A 17,533-nucleotide genomic window follows, 5' to 3' on the forward strand; every position below is an offset into this window, starting at 1 on the left:
CGACGTTTCGTCTCATATTACGTCTGAAAAAAAGCAACAAACAATATTTGAAAATGTTTATTATTATTATTATCGACTAATGTTACCTAATTATTAATCGGTGCCACTTAATGTATTTATTTATGTGTTCCTGCTTTTTTGTTTTTATTCGATGTAAAAAGCGTCTTGCATAATACCTTTACGGAATGTTTTCATGTATTTATTTATTTTATGACATAACTGAATTCCCTGGCACTTTCTGTTTGTTGAACTGAATATGTTATTGTGGTTGTCTGTATTTGACTTGTACCTTTTATGGAGAGAACAAGAGAAAAAAAGAAGAAGAGCGTACCATGGTGTGATGATAACTGTAGTAAAGCAATTAAAAGGAGAAATAGAGCATTTAAATAGCTACAAGCTCACCTGGATACATTTATCAACTACAAAAGAGCACAAGCAATAATACGAAAAACTATTATATCAGAAAAACCTACATACCGGAGAAGAAGATGAACCACTTACCATCAATTCGGGGTTCTGGTTAATATGTTCTCGTTATACATCCATGGTCCATATTGGCGGATGGAGCTGAGCAGTGAAACCGTTCAGCATTGTTGAGGTGATGGTGGTTTTATTCCCCATATGAACAAATACTTTAGTCTGTTGTGACTATCAGTACAATCAGAATCAAAATCAGAAATACTATAAAATAAAATAAATATTTATATAAACATAGAGAAGTCAAAGTAAAGATGTGCACATTGCACTATAATATATAACAACAATAAATATGTGTATTACAAGCAGTGTAATACTATTAATAATGATGTTAATTCTGGAAAAAAAAAAAAAAAGTAAAACAAACAAACTATCAGGCAAATCTGATAAATGTAAATGTAAAACAAGATAATCCGGTCTACCTTAAGGTCTAAACGTGTAATTTAAGGCCACTTTAATTAAAATATTATAACACAACAAACGTTACGTGACACTTGCAGATGTTCTCCACTATTAATATGAGCAAATACTTGCTATGTCTATCAGTATAATCCGGTTAATCTGATTAATTGAAAAATAGATAAGATATTCAGCTCTACATTAGGTCTAAACGTGTAATTTAAAGTAATTTGACACTATTTAGTGTACACTTGCGCTCTCAACACAGTCGGACTAGGGCGGGATTTAAGTGTGCTCGGGCACGTCGAGGCAAAGTGTACGAGCCAATCACAGCACCGCAGGACCGGACAAGGCGGACATCGACTACATCCTCTACGTCACACCACAAAAGGCGCGTAAAATGTGTTCAAAAGTCAACCCCCGCGCAAAGTGACAGTTAGTTCGGATTCGCGAGGTTCTGGTGAGTTCAACCTAAAATAATTTTCTTTAAACAGCTCTGTAACAACTAAAGAAGAGACAGCAAAAGTTTTGTATTGTTACAGGAAGCCATGCTGATAGGTGAAAGATACTCCTAGCAAAAACCTCAACAATAGTTTCATAAGTTTACTCACCAATTGTTAAAGTTGAGGTTTAATGATGTAGCAGCTGTACGTTATCGACAACAGCGAGATATGATTATGTTTTTCCAGAAAAGTGTGAAGGTAATACAAATGCCAGACATTTACCGGAATTGAATTTGACACAGCCCCAATCAGGGCTTTTGGACAAATAGGAAAATCACTGCCGGTGTGTGGACCACGCAATACTTTGTAATGACTCACTACAAATAACTCTTACTTATAGTAGTGTTAATAGTTACTAATACATGAAATGAACTAGTCACGTGCATCACTTTTTTTCACTTTAATTGTATCACCATAATTCATTGCAGAAAGCAACCAGTCCATTCAAAACAGTAGGAAAGCTGTGGTTACAAGGTTTGACACAAAAGTGCAAAATGTAGCATCTTTAAAACCAAGGAGACATTAGGTTTTTTCCCAACAGCTCCATGTCCACTAATGTAGAAATAAATATGAATATAATAAAACAGTATTTATCACATTACCAGTAAGTAGCTCTGTTTATAATATCCTCAACACTTCCAAGCATACATAAGGTGCTTTGAAAACAAGTCCATATCCATAAAATGAAATACTAAATACAAATAGAACATAGTAAAATAGTAGCATCAGACTCACAATAACATACATATCTTGGATACATGTTTACAATTTAATTAGAAGATTATAACACAACAAACGTCACGTGACACTTGCAGATGTTCTCCACTATTAATATGAGCAAATACTTGCTATGTCTATCAGTATAATCCGGTTAATCTGATTAATTGAAAAATAGATAACATATTCAGCTCTACATTAGGTCTAAACGTGTAATTTAAAGTAATTTGACACTATTTAGTGTACACTTGCGCTCTCAACACAGTAGGACTAGGGCGGGATTTAAGTGTCGGACTCACAGCTAATGTCCTTCGGCCACGTCGAGGCAAAGTGTACGAGCCAATCACAGCACAGCAGGACCGGACAAGGCGGACATAGACTACATCCTCTACGTCACACCACAAAAGGCGCGTAAAATGTGTTCAAAAGTCAACCCCCGCGCAAAGTGACAGTTAGTTCGGATTCGCGAGGTTCTGGTGAGTTCAACCTAAAATAATTTTCTTTAAACAGCTCTGTAACAACTAAAGAAGAGACAGCAAAGTTTTGTATTGTTACAGGAAGCCATGCTGATAGGTGAAAGATACTCCTAGCAAAAACCTCAACAATAGTTTCATAAGTTTACTCACCAATTGTTAAAGTTGAGGTTTAATGATGTAGGAGCTGTACGTTATCGACAACAGCGAGATATGATTATGTTTTTCCAGAAAAGTGTGAAGGTAATACAAATGCCAGACATTTACCGGAATTGAATTTGACACAGCCCCAATCAGGGCTTTTGGACAAATAGGAAAATCACTGCCGGTTTGTGGACCACGCAATACTTTGTCAATGAATCACTACAAATAACTCTTACTTATAGTAGTGTTAATAGTTACTAATACATGAAATGAACTAGTCACGTGCATCACTTTTTTTCACTTTAATTGTATCACCATAATTCATTGCAGAAAGCAACCAGTCCATTCAAAACAGTAGGAAAGCTGTGGTTACAAGGTTTGACACAAAAGTGCAAAATGTAGCATCTTTAAAACCAAGGAGACATGAGGTTTTTTCCCAACAGCTCCATGTCCACTAATGTAGAAATAAATATGAATATAATAAAACAGTATTTATCACATTACCAGTAAGTAGCTCTGTTTATAATATCCTCAACACTTCCAAGCATACATAAGGTGCTTTGAAAACAAGTCCATATCCATAAAATGAAATACTAAATACAAATAGAACATAGTAAAACAGTAGCATCAGACTCACAATAACATACATATCTTGGATACATGTTTACAATTTAACAGTAAGTAGGCTTGTTTGAATCATAAAACAGATCTGTCTTTGCATTTACACTAAGAATGCATTACATGCCTAAATCAGGTACTACTATAGAACTAACAAACATATCAGACTTCTGTCATGTTGAGCCTGTTTAAATCAGTGAGAGAAATTACACTGCCTTGATTTAGCTATTTCAACATAGTTTGGCTCATAAGTGGTAAGGGCAATCCTGAGACACTCATGCTGCGCCGCACCAACCAGACGCCGCTGCGGCTCGGAGTGGAATGGTGTCAATCAAGCCATGGTTTTATTTATACTATACATGCCAGTCTGATTTGCAGGCAAACTCTTGCGGGCCAGAAAAAAAGTTCAGAAGGGCCTGGCCTAAAGTACTGAGAAAAAGCATTAATTGTGGTTTTGATTGCCTGTGATATTACACAAGAGTCATGGCAACCTTACTTTTGTTGTTTTAATGTTATGCTTTCAGTAAAGTAAATCACAAATCATCATCAATACACTAAAATTATTTCATGTGTACTGTAATTAATTAGAAATTAATCCTATTTCTTTGCCTTTTCCTAAAGGTTCATCACGTTCTTTTTGGCTTCTGCCGGAAACCTCACATAAACAAATGGGACCAAAGTTGAAGCCCTTAAAGAAGGGACCTATTGACAAATTTTTTAAGGTACTAATTTTCTCCTGTTCAAATCTTGTCTGTTTATTTCAAGCTGTTTCAAGATAATTATGTGCTTTCACTAAAAGTTTATACTGATTTATATGGGTTTGTCAATTTTGTCTAGCTCTGTATCTCTTATCAAGGAATTGATGAATAAAAATAACTGGTCAGTAGTCTTATTCCTTGATACATTGCTATTACTAACATTTCTGTCTGTTATTTTCAGAAAAAGACAGACGACGAGAATGGGGGAAGCAGTCAACTTCCTGTTCAAGAGGTTTGTCATATTTTATTCTGTATCTGTGTTGGCATATAAAAGTTATAGAAAGTATACACAGAGACATATTTTACATGTCTAACAAAAAGACATTTCCTTTGATATTTGCATCACATGATAAAAATCAATTAAGTTTGTGTTTTCATTTTACTTCAGCCACGTTTTTGAGCTGAAGGTTTAAGTGTTGTTTCTCTCTAATGTGTCAGCCCTGTGATGAGTTGCCGACCCCTCATGGGTCTACATCACCTCTTGTCCAAAACCAGATGGGATCGACTCCAGGCCAGAGCAAGCCTTTGGATACACAGGTAGCAAACAATGGTTTAAAAGTGTTATTGTTTTAACGGAGAAAAATACGTTTTATTGTAATTAAATTAAATGAAACATAATTGTGTTTCATTCCTAGGACAAGGAGCCGCATGAAACTCATTCTTTTACGTGGCGCTTTGACAAGAAAACCAGAAACCTTACCTGCACTAAAGCAGGAACCATTGAGGAGTCGCTTAAGAGAAGTCAACAGTTTACAGAAATCGCAGGAAATAATCAAAACAAAGAGCTTGTTATTGTAAAAGATGGAAAAGCTATCAGTTCACACTTTCCATGCTGCTTAATTAAAGGTACACGACTGACTGTCATGTTTCTTAAAGCTGTTAAAGCTGTTGACGAGAAGAAACCAGTTCGTGTCCCTGTTCATTACCAAAGAAAGAGGTCGTCTGGCGATCTTGTGACGTTTCATTTACGGACGAGGGGAGATAAAAATGTAGCGAATATCATAAGAAACCCAGCACTGAAAACAGAAATTCAGGAAATGACTGTTTATGCATACAAAGGTGAAAAAGTGAAGCAAGCTCTAAGAAGAGATGGTCGTTTACTGAAAACTGTATTCAAAAAGAACTGCGAGCTATACACAAACACTGATTCAATCACTGAAATGTCCGATCTAGTCAATAATTATGATGGTGAAAGTTTCACGATCAGACTGGTCAATAAGTTAAATCTACCAGAAAGTCAGGCCTGGCAGTCTTGATGATGATTACATGACGCAAAATGAATCTCAGATATCTGACCACAAAGGAAGCCAAGATCCTCCACAGCAGTCTACCACAACTGACTCAGTGAACGACAACACACCAAAAGAAAACATGGTGTGGGAAATACCTGATTCAAGAAAGATAAGGAATGACCTACGTTCACAGTTTCAAGATTTGGTGAAAGGGATGAAAACTCTGAAAGGATCTAAACTTTCTCGTATCCAGAGTCTCTTCCGTGTAGATTACGGAAAGAACGATCAGACGTGCAGGGAAGTGAAAACAATGAAGAGACTGATGGAACTTAGTAATTCTGTTTGTCATGTGAGAATAAATGGGAGCGCAGGAGGAAGTGGCTTTCTCCTATTTGGAAAGTATGTCCTCACAAATGCCCACGTAATTAAAGGCATTTATGATGAGCGTACAAATCATCTTCGTGAGAACGTCACTGTCCATTTCTCTTATGAAAGTCTAGACCAGATGGAAGACGCAGTGTTAGTGGAAGAGGTTGTTGGCTTTGAGTTCTGTTGTGATGTGTCCGGGCACATGTATGATTGGGCTTTGTTGAAGCTCTGTACTGATCAGAAATTGCCTGGTGTTCTGTTAACACACTTTGGATTCCTTCCCCAACGTGGTGGAATTTGCATCATTGGGCATCCTTATGGTGGTGTGAAAAAGATGGATCCATGCTTTATTATTCCGACTGAAAACCGGAGCCAGGTTGTGAAAGGTCAAGAGGGATCTCTGGCGGAAGACTGTCCTTACAATCAAGGGCATATTCAGTTGGTTACTCACCAGTTTTTTGAGGTTTTGTCAGAATCTGGCAAAAACAGACAGGCTCTAACTTATGAGACTTGTTTTTATTTTGGCTCATCTGGTTCTCCTGTCTTTGATGAGCACTGCAATGTTGTTGCAATGCATTCAGGCGGATATGCCCCCAACAATGCAAAGAGAGAAACCCAGAGTGTCATAGACTACGGTTATCCTTTGTCCTTCATTATCGAACACGTCATCGTCCAAATGGTGGAAAAAGAAAAGTTTGATGTGTTGGAGGAATACTTGGCTTGCGATTGTAAACATCACCAAGACGTGATCAGCAATGTGAAGAAACTGGTTGAGAGCAGAATTCTCCCGAGTTTCAAAGATGCAGCAAACAATCCAGAGGTCACAATGTACCCGCGTCTGAAGGAGTTCTTTCAACTCTTGTCTCAGAGAGAAGAACCTGTCCCAATGGACAGTGATTGAGTTGGCACAGATGGTTACAAAGCTGACAAAAGATACAGTGCGAACAGTTTTAGCAGTGTGCAACAAAGTCTGCTATGTTTGTTTCATTTATCAGGATACTTATGTCTAGGAGGTTAGGGTTTTGGTTTTGGTTCGGTTTGTTGATTTGTTTGTCTGTGAGCAGGATTTCTGAAAAACTACTCCCCTGATTTTCATGAAACTTGGTGGATTGTGAATCATGGGACAAGGAAGAACCCATTACATTTTGGAGTGAAGAATCACAGGACGGACACACATTATTTTTCTTATTACATGATGGAAGCGACTTTGGCCGAGTTCTGAGCTCTTTGAGTGCCTTTCTAGTTGTTTTAAGTAACCGTCATCAGTTTTAGGATAAAGGCAACTATGGTTTCTCCATAGTCATTTTAGCCGCCTGTTATCTGTGCTCGTTTTTGTCAATATTATATTTTGTACCATTTTTGTTCAGCAACCATCTGTCAAATCACGATTCTTAAAACTATCTTTAAATAATATTTGTGTATTTGGGTCATATATGACTGCACTGTCCTCCATCGCCCTCTTAGATTTGAAAAAACTAAGAGAATTTAGTTTGAGGTCTTATAGATATATTATCGGCCGGTTTTATCTTATCACAAGTATATAGGTGTTGGGTCAGGCCCATGTGGGTCACATAAGTAATGATGTAATGTTTCTGTAATGTTTAGACACATCGGATAGTTTGACCACAATAGATCACTGATCGTAAACTGTTTGGTTTAGTACATGTCTTGGTCACTATCAGAAATGTTTTTTATGTTTAAAAAAAAGAATATATCAGATTAAAAATATAAATCTAAAATATTGTTTTCATTCTCTATGACCTACTTTATACCTTTTTGTATCTCATGTCTTTGGTCTATGTATAATAAAATCGAAATCTGAGATTGTTTTTTTCTTATTTTAAGAAATGTATTACATTTAAAAACAATTTAACAATATTTAATATTGTAAAATGATATAGACATATTATTATTGTGTTCATTTCAAACGGGTCGTGTCTGGTCAAATAATATAATAATTATGATTCTTCGATATTAAATAAAAGTGATTTCCTTTTTATTTGGATTTGGATTGTGGTTGTTTTTATGTATTCTTTGCTCTCATGTATGAATGAAATATTAAACTAATTGAAAATCTGTCACTTTGATATCTCTGACACTGATTTTGAGTTTGATAGTGTAGATAAATAAAGAGTGGCACGAGCTGGACATAATGTATTACTTTTATGTAAAGTATCATTAATTGTATTGAATGTGAATGACTGTCACACCATGAATTACAGGATTTCTTTATTTGGTTTCGTGCATCAAAGATTTATTATTCAACCATTTTAATTTGTATTTGATGGACCAGACCCTCTGTCACTCTTCCTCCAAGAGCCCGTACTGGTTTGTGCTTTCCTGCTGTGAGTCGGACTGAACATCAGGTGGCGATATTTAGACAGTTTGATGCTTTATTCTTTCTTTGGATCTCCATCACCTCCCACAGGGGGTGTCGTTTCTTCATTGGATTCCACATTAAAGAATAAACTTAATTTTTAAAATCACAAAGCAGCCTGTTGACATTGTCAACATTGCGTGGAAGTCTGGGACGGGTTGGCAGACCGGGGTGGTGGTTCCCCTATTTAAAAAGGGGGACCAGAGAGTGTGTGCCAACTACAGGGGTATCACACTTCTCAGCCTCCCTGGTAAAGTCTACTCCAAGGTACTGGAAAGGAGGGTTCGGCCGGTAGTCGAACCTCTGATTGAAGAGGAACAATGCGGATTCCGTCCTGGTCGTGGAACAACAGACCAACTCTTCACTCTCACAAGGATCCTGGAGGGGGCCTGGGAGTACGCCCATCCGGTCTACATGTGTTTTGTGGATTTGGAGAAGGCGTATGACCGGTTGATACTGTGGGAGGTGCTGCGGGAGTATGGGGTGAGGGGGTCACTTTTGAGGGCCATCCAATCCCTGTACGCCCAAAGCGAGAGTTGTGTCCGGATACTCGGCAGTAAGTCGGACTCGTTTCCCGTGAATGTTGGCCTCCGCCAGGGCTGCGCTTTATCACCAATCCTGTTCGTGATTTTCATGGATAGGATATCGAGGCGTAGTCGTGGAGGAGAGGGGTTGCAGTTCGGTGACCTGAGGATCTCATCGCTGCTCTTTGCAGATGATGTGGTTTTTATGGCATCATCGGTCTGTGACCTTCAACAGTCACTGGATCGGTTCGCAGCCGAGTGTGCAGCGGTTGGGATGAGGATCAGCACCTCCAAATCTGAGGCCATGGCTCTCAGCAGGAAACCGGTGGATTGCCTACTCCGGGTAGGGAATGAGCCATTACCCCAAGTGAAGGAGTTCAAGTACCTCGGGGTCTTGTTCGCGAGTGAGGGGACGATGGAGCGAGAGATTGGCCGGAGAATCGGAGCAGCGGGGGCGGTATTACAGTCACTTTACCGCACCGTTGTGACGAAAAGAGAGCTGAGCCAGAAGGCAAAGCTCTCAATCTACCGGTCGATCTTCGTTCCTACCCTCACCTATGGTCATGAAGGCTGGGTCATGACCGAAAGAACGAGATCACAGGTACAAGCGGCCGAAATGTGTTTTCTCAGACGGGTGGCTGGCGTCTCCCTTAGAGATAGGGTGAGAAGCTCAGCTATCCGTGAGAGACTCGGAGTAGAGCCGCTGCTCCTTTACGTTGAAAGGAGCCAGTTGAGGTGGTTCGGGCATCTAGTAAGGATGCCACCTGGGCGCCTCCCTAGGGAGGTGTTCCAGGCACGTCCAGCTGGGAGGAGACCCCGGGGAAGACCCAGGACTCGGTGGAGAGATTATATCTCCTCACTGGCCCGGAGAAGGGAAGATTGGGGTTCCTTACTGGAGCTGCTGCCCCCGCGACCCGATCCCGGATAAGCGGTAGACGATGGATGGATGGATGGATTATAACACAACAAACGTCACGTGTCACTTGCAGATGTTCTCCACTATTAATATGAGCAAATACTTTCTATGTCTATCAGTATAATCCGGTTAATCTGATTAATTGAAAAATAAATAACATATTCAGCTCTACATTAGGTCTAAACGTGTAATTTAAAGCAACCCTATCACAGAAGCAGCCGCCCATCGACCGTATATCCGTCACGTCACACCACATAAGGCGTAACATTTGTCCATAAATAAACACCCACGCAAAGTGGCTGTCAGATGAACTCAGTTCGCACTTCGCAAGGTTCTGGTGAGTTCAACCTAAAATAACTTTCTTTAAACAGCTCTGTGACAACTAAAGAAGAGACAGCAAAAGTAGTTACGGACCTTGTTGAGTTTTGAAAACGGACATTTTTGAAAAGCTACACAGGTTTTTGATCGTTTTGAAGGAAATGGCAGTTGGCTGCTTTGTGCATTATACGGCGAGAATATGAGAAATATGGAACAATATACAATAACAAGAACAATATAGAAATGTGAAAACAATGTGTACTCAATATTGTACACACAAGGGAGAGTGGATTTGTTCTATGTTGAGTTGCCACAGTGGTTAAGCAGGTATTGTTACAGGAAGCCATGCTGATAGGTGAAAGATACTCCTAGCAAAAACCTCAACAATAGTTTCATAAGTTTACTCACCAATCGTTAAAGTTGAGGTTTAATGATGTAGCAGCTGTACGTTATCGACAACAGCTAGATATGATTATGTTTTTCTAGAAAAGTGTGAAGGTAATACAAATGCTAGACATTTACCGGAATTGAATTTGCCACAGCCTGGCGGACTACATTAAAGACGAGCTCGTCTCTCATGAGCAGCCCAAGACGCCATTGCCCTTGCCGTTCGCATTGATCGGCGTATCCAGACCCGCAGAAGAGAGAGAGGGCGTCTGAGTCAACCAGCCATCCGCATTCGGGGGGAGTCCTCCACGTTCCACCCCCCGCCTGTCAAGCCCGTCAAAAGCCGCAGCTCACCAGGTGTAGGGGAGATCCGGGTGAGCTCAATACATCTTCAGTCTCCCCCCATCCGAAAACCCCTGCTTCAGCTCCGCCTTCGACTTTCCGACACAACTCACACCCTGGCCGCCCTAGTGGATTCCGGAGCCGAAACAAACATAATGGACACAGAGCTCGCGCGGCAACTGGGCGTGAACCGTCAACAACTCACTCCACCCGTTCCTGCACGAGCCCTGGATGGACACCGTCTCGGCACCATCACTCACATCACGGCCCCTGTGCCTATTCTGCTGTCAGGAAACCACCAGGAGTCCATCCAGTTCCATCTCCTACCCTTACCCGGCCAACCACTCATCCTTGGATTTCCGTGGCTCCGTCTTCATAACCCCCAACTTGACTGGGAAACAGGCACAATACGCGAGTGGGGGAGGGGCTGCCATCGGACCTGCCTAAAGGGAGCCATCTTGCCAATCGACCGGGGAGCTTCCAGCACCGCCCCCGACATATCCAATGTTCCTGCCTGTTATCACAACTTGAGAGAGGTGTTCAACAAGTCCAAGGCCACGTCTCAGACCATATGACTGCGCCATCGACCTTCTGCCTGGCACCACACCCCCGAAGGGCCGTCTCCGCTCGCTGTCAGCCCCAGAAAGAAAAGCCATGGAGGACTACATAAACGACTCACTGGCCACCGGCATAATCTGTCCATCATCTTCCTCCGCGGGAGCGGGATTCTTCTTTGTCGGAAAAAAGGATGGCTCTCTCCGTCCGTGCATCGATTACCGGGGCTTGAACGACATTACAGTCAAGAATCGTTATCCTCTACCCGTACTCTCCTCCGCCTTTGAACTGCTGCAAGGGGCCACAGTGTTCACCAAGCTAGACCTGCGGAATGCCTACCATCTGGTGCGGATGAGAGAGGGTGACGAGTGGAAGACTGCGTTCAACACTCCAACAGGACACTACGAATATCTCGTCATACCGTTCGCTCTCACCAATGCCCCGGGAGTGTTCCAGGCGCTGGTAAACGACATTCTCAGAGACATGCTCAATAAGTTTGTTTTCGTTTACCTTGACGACATTTTGATCTTTTCAAAGACTCAGACAGAACACACTCACCATGTCCAGTTGGTGCTACGCCGGTTGCTGGAGAACTCTCTCTTCGTGAAGGCAGAGAAGTGCGAGTTCCACGCCAAGTCTGTCTCATTCCTAGGTTATGTGGTGACCGAAGGCAGCGTTCAAATGGATCCTGCAAAGGTGTCTGCTGTGGTGTCGTGGCCGGTTCCAGAGACCCGTAAGAAACTGCAGCAGTTCCTGGGGTTCGCCAACTTTTATAGGAGATTCATCCGGGTTACAGCACAGTGGCAGCACCACTCACTGCGCTGACCAGCGTGAAACAGCTGTTTCAGTGGACAGCAGCCGCTGACAAAGCCTTCAAGACCCTCAAAGCTCGTTTCACCTCAGGCCCTATTCTCCAAATGCCTGACGCTGGACGGCAGTTTGTGGTGGAGGTGGATGCTTCGGATGTAGGAGTTGGAGCGGTGCTTTCCCAACGAGCAGCAGAGGATGGCAAGATGCACCCCTGTGCCTTTTACTCCCGTAGACTGACTCCAGCAGAATGCAACTACGACATCGGCAACCGCGAGCTACTGGCCGTCAAGCTCGCCCTCGAGGAGTGGCACCACTGGTTGGAGGGGTCTAAAGTTCTGTTTGTGGTCTGAACAGACCATAAAAACCTGGAGTATATCCAGACAGCCAGGAGGCTGAACTCCCGCCAGCGTCGGTGGTCATTATTCTTCACCCGTTTTAACTTCACGCTCTCCTACCGTCCTGGCTCCCGCAATATCAAGCCCGACGCACTCTCCAGGATGTTTCAGAAGGATGAGGCATCCAATGAGGAGTCGACAACCATCCTCCCAAGCCCCTGTGTTGTTGCTGCCTTGACCTGGGACATTGAGGAGCAGGTCAGAGAAGCCATCCGGAACCAGCCGAGCCCCAGTGCATGCCCCTCTAACCGTCTCTTTGTCCCAGCAGATCTGAGGTCTCAGGTGATTCAGTGGGGGCACGACTCTCGCCTGGCCTGTCACCCCGGAATCACACGCACCCTCCATCTGCTCTCCCAACGTTTCTGGTGGCCGTTGATGAGGAAAGATATCCAGGAGTTTGTTAGAGCTTGCCCCACTTGCAACCAGCACAAGACCCCCAGTCAGCCCCCAGCTGGGTTACTCCAGCCTCTGCCAGTGCCCATGCGACCCTGGTCCCATATCTCCCTGGACTTCGTTACGGGCCTTCCGCAATCTGAAGGAAACACTGTCGTCCTCACCATCGTTGACCGCTTCAGTAAAATGACCCACTTCGTGCCCCTCCCAAAGCTGCCAACTGCAAAGGAGACCGCCCGGGTGGTCTTGGAACATGTGTTTCGAGTCCATGGTCTGCCCAGGGATATTATGTCAGACCGAGGCCCTCAATTCTCTGCGGCCTTCTGGAAGGAATTCTGCAACCTTCTTGGGGCCACCGCCAGTCTGTCATCGGGATTCCACCCACAGTCGAATGGTCAAACGGAGCGCATGAACCAGGAGCTGAAGAAGGCACTGAGGTGTGTGACCTCACGCAACCCCCGTGCTTGGGCCCAACATCTTCTCTGGGTAGAATATGCCCACAACTCACTCACCAGTTCTGCCACCGGACTCTCCCCCTTTCAATGTGTTTATGGATATCAACCACCTCTGTTTACCAGTCAGAAGGGAGATGCTACCTGTCCCTCTGCGCTCGCCTATGCCCGCCGCTGCCGCCGCACATGGGCCCAGGCTCGCGCCACACTCCTGAAGTCCAGTGCAAGCTATGCTATCGGAGCTAACCGGAGGAGGACCCCAGCACCAGTTTACCATGTCGGACAGAAGGTCTGGTTGTCGGCTCAAGATATACCACTGCGGGTGGAGTCGCGGAAACTGGCGCCTCGCTTCATTGGACCCTTTCCCATACAGAGGGTCATCAGCCCTACGGCAGTCCGACTACTGCTACCCAAGACCATGAAGGTACATCCCACCTTCCACGTCTCCAAGCTCAGACTTGTACATGAGAGCCCACTGGTCCCAGCAGCACCACCGCCTCCTCCTCCGCGCTTCCTCGACGGTGGCCCCGTCTACACGGTCCGGCGACTGCTCCGCTCTCGACGAAGGGGTAGGGGCATCCAATATCTGGTGGACTGGGAGGGTTATGGTCCTGAAGAGAGGTCTTGGGTTCCCGCTGGAAGAATTGTGGATCCGGCCCTCATCACTGAATTCCATCGCCAACACCCTGACCAGCCATCTCTCCGACGAGGTCGGCGCAGGGCTTCTTGCCATGTAGATCCACTTCCAGGCCCTGCTGCCTCTGCTCCGGTGTCTAGTCCTGACCCTGAACCTGGTTCTGAGCTGGGGCCCTCGGATGTCGAGTCTTCTGATGGAGACGGTGCCGCTGAGGATATGGACTCTGACCGCTCAGAGGAATTCTGTTTAGAATATCCCTGAACTGTACTACTGCCGTGCCTCATTCGGTCCTGTTGTGTGTGTGTTTCAATAAATCCTTGATCTCGAAATTGCGCTCCTGGGTCCTCGTCTGTCTGTCCTGACAGGCTTGTTTGAATCATAAAACAGATCTGTCTTTGCATTTACACTAAGAATGCATTACATGCCTAAATCAGGTACTACTATAGAACTAACAAACATATCAGACTTCTGTCATGTTGAGCCTGTTTATATCAGTGAGAGAAATTACACTGCCTTGATTTAGCTATTTCAACATAGTTTGGCTCATAAGTGGTAAGGGCAATCCTGAGACACTCATGCTGCGCCCCACCAACCGGACGCCGCTGCGTCTCGGAGTGGAATGGTGTGAATCAGGCCATGGTTTTATTTATGCTATACATGCCAGTCTGATTTGCAGGCAACCTCTTGCGGGCCAGAAAAAAAGTTCAGAAGGGCCTGTTAGTTAGTTAGGCCTGTTAGTACTGTTTCACTATCAGACTGGTCAATAAGTCAAATCCACCAGAAAGTCAGCCTGGCAGTCTTGATGATGATTACATGACGCAAAATGAATCTCAGATATCTGACCACAAAGGAAGCCAAGATAAGGAATGACCTACGTTCACAGTTTCAACATTTGGTGAAAGGGATAAAAACTCTGAAAGGATCTAAACTTTCTCGTATCCAGAGTCTCTTCCGTGTAGGTTACGGAAAGAACGATCAGACGTGCAGGGAAGTGAAAACAATGAAGAGACTGATGGAACTTAGTAATTCTGTTTGTCATGTGAGAATAAATGGGAGAGCAGAAGGAAGTGGCTTTCTCCTATTTGGAAAGTATGTCCTCACAAATGCCCACGTAATTAAAGGCATTTATGATGAGAGTTCAAATCATCTTCGTGGGAACGTCACTGTCCATTTCTCTTATGAAAGTCTAGACCAGATGGAAGACGCAGTGTTAGTGGAAGACGCAGTGTTGGTGGGAGACAGAGTGTTGGTGGAAGAGGTTGTTGGCTTTGAGTTCTGTCGTGATGTGATTGGGCTTTGTTGAAGCTCTGTACTGATCAGGAATTGCCTGATGTTCTGTTAACACACTTTGGATTCCTTCCCCAACGTGGTGGAATTTGCATCATTGGGCATCCTTATGGTGGTGTGAAAAAGATGGATCCATGCTTTATTATTCCGACTGAAAACCGGAGCCAGGTTGTTAAAGGTCAAGAGGGATTTCTGGCGGAAGACTATCCTTACAATCAAGGGCATATTCAGTTGGTTACTCGCCAGTTTTTTGAGGGTTTGGCAGAATCTGGCATACACAGACAGGCTCTAACTTATGAGACTTGTTTTTATTTTGGCTCATCTGGTTCTCCTGTCTTTGATGAGCACTGCAATGTTGTTGCAATGCATTCAGGCGGATATGCCCCCGACAATGCAAAGAGAGAAACCCAGAGTGTCATAGAGTACGGTTATCCTTTGTCCTTCATTATCGAACACGTCATCGTCCAAATGGTGGAAAAAAAAAAGTTTGATGTGTTGGAGGAATACTTGGCTTGCGATTGTAAACATCACCAAGACGTGATCAGCAATGTGAAGAAACTGGTTGAGAGCAGAAATCTCCCGAGTTTCAAAGATGCAGCAAACAATCCAGAGGTCATAAAGTACCCGCGTCTGAATGTGTTCTTTCAACTCTTGTCTCAGAGAGAAGAACCTGTCCCAATGGACAGTGGTTGAGTTGGCACAGATGGTTACAAAGCTGACAAAAGATACAGTGTGAACAGCTTTAGCAGTGTGCAACAAAGTCTGCTATGTTTGTTTCATTAATCAGGATACTTATGTCTAGGAGGTTAGGGTTTTGGTTTTGGTTTGGTTTGTTGATTTGTTTGTCTGTGAGCAGGATTTCTGAAAAACTACTCCCCTGATTTTCATGAAACTTGGTGGATTGTGAATCATGGGACAAGGAAGAACCCATTACATTTTGGAGTGAAGAATCACAGGACGGACACACATTATTTTTCTTATTACATGATGGAAGCGACTTTGGCCGAGTTCTGAGCTCTCAGAGTGCCTTTCTAGTTGTTTTAAGTAACCGTCATCAGTTTTAGGATAAAGGCAACTATGGTTTCTCCATAGTCATTTTAGCCGCCTGTTATCTGTGCTCGTTTTTGTCAATATTATATTTTGTACCATTTTTGTTCAGCAACCATCTGTCAAATCACGATTCTTAAAACTATCTTTAAATAATATTTGTGTATTTGGGTTATGTGCTGGCTCATATATGACTGCACTGTCCTCCATCGCCCTCTTAGATTTGAAAAAACTAAGAGAATTTAGTTTGAGGTCTTATAGATATATTATCGGCCGGTTTTATCTTATCACAAGTATATAGGTGTTGGGTCAGGCCCATGTGGGTCACATAAGTAATGATGTAATGTTTCTGTAATGTTTAGACACATCGGATAGTTTGACCACAATAGATCACTGATCGTAAACTGTCTGGTTCAGTACATGTCTTGGTCACTATCAGAAATGTTTTTTATGTAACTTTTAAAATTTATTTTTTAAATACATGAGGTTGAAAAAATATCTAAAATATTGTATTCAGCCTCAGTTACCTACTTTATACCTTTTTTATCTCATGTCTTTGAGCTATGTCTAATAAAATCGAAATCTGAGATGGCCACAAAATCTCACAAATGCCCACGTAATTAAAGATATTTATGATGAGCGTACACATCATCTTCATGAGAACGTCACTGTCCATTTCTCTCATGAAAGTCTAGACCAGATGGAAGACAGAGTGTTAGTGGAAGACAGAGTGTTAGTGGAAGACGCAGTGTTAGTGGAAGAGGTTGTTGGCTTTGAGTACTGGTGTGATGTGTCCGGGCACATGTATGATTGGGCTTTGTTGAAGCTCTGTACTGATCAGGAATTGCCTGATGTTCTGTTAACACACTTTGGATTCCTTCCCCAACGTGGTTGAATTTGCATCATTGGGCATCCTTATGGTGGTGTGAAAAAGATGGATTCATGCTTTATTATTCCGACTGAAAACCTGAGCCAGGTTGTGAAATGCAAAGTCGAATCTCTGGCAGAAGACTGTCCTTACAATCAAGGGCATATTCAGTTGGTTACTCACCAGTTTTTTGAGGGTGTGGCAGAATCTGGCATACACAGACGGGCTCTAAGTTATGAGACTTGTTTTTATTCTGGCTCATCTGGTTCTCCTGTCTTTGATGAGCACTGCAATGTTGTTGCAATGCATTCAGGCGGATATGCCCCCGACAATGCAAAGAGAGAAACCCAGAGTGTCATAGAGTATTTATTTAGCCTTTATTTATACAGGTAAAATCTCATTGAGAAGCAGGGTCTCATTCCCAAGAGAGACCTGATCAGATGGTAAAAGTACCATACAAAGTTACAGACAGACAGGAGACTAAACACAGAGGCAACAGTCAAATAAAACATCGTCATTGAAAGTGCAAAGTGCG

General features: G+C 43.1%; 1 protein-coding gene across 1 annotated transcript; it reads left to right on the top strand.

The window, feature by feature from the left end:
* Positions 1-2,543: 2,543 nt before the first annotated feature.
* LOC115018453 (protein FAM111A-like) lies at positions 2,544-5,369 on the top strand. The gene is made up of 5 exons (XM_029447381.1): positions 2,544-2,572; positions 3,953-4,053; positions 4,271-4,321; positions 4,528-4,626; positions 4,725-5,369. Exons 2-5 carry the CDS (start codon positions 4,000-4,002, stop codon positions 5,343-5,345), a joined length of 825 nt encoding a protein of 274 aa, XP_029303241.1. The 5' UTR covers positions 2,544-2,572; positions 3,953-3,999; the 3' UTR covers positions 5,346-5,369.
* Positions 5,370-17,533: the final 12,164 nt, after the last annotated feature.

This window comes from Cottoperca gobio, chromosome 14, assembly GCF_900634415.1.
Source record: "Cottoperca gobio chromosome 14, fCotGob3.1, whole genome shotgun sequence".
Taxonomy (NCBI): domain Eukaryota; kingdom Metazoa; phylum Chordata; class Actinopteri; order Perciformes; family Bovichtidae; genus Cottoperca; species Cottoperca gobio.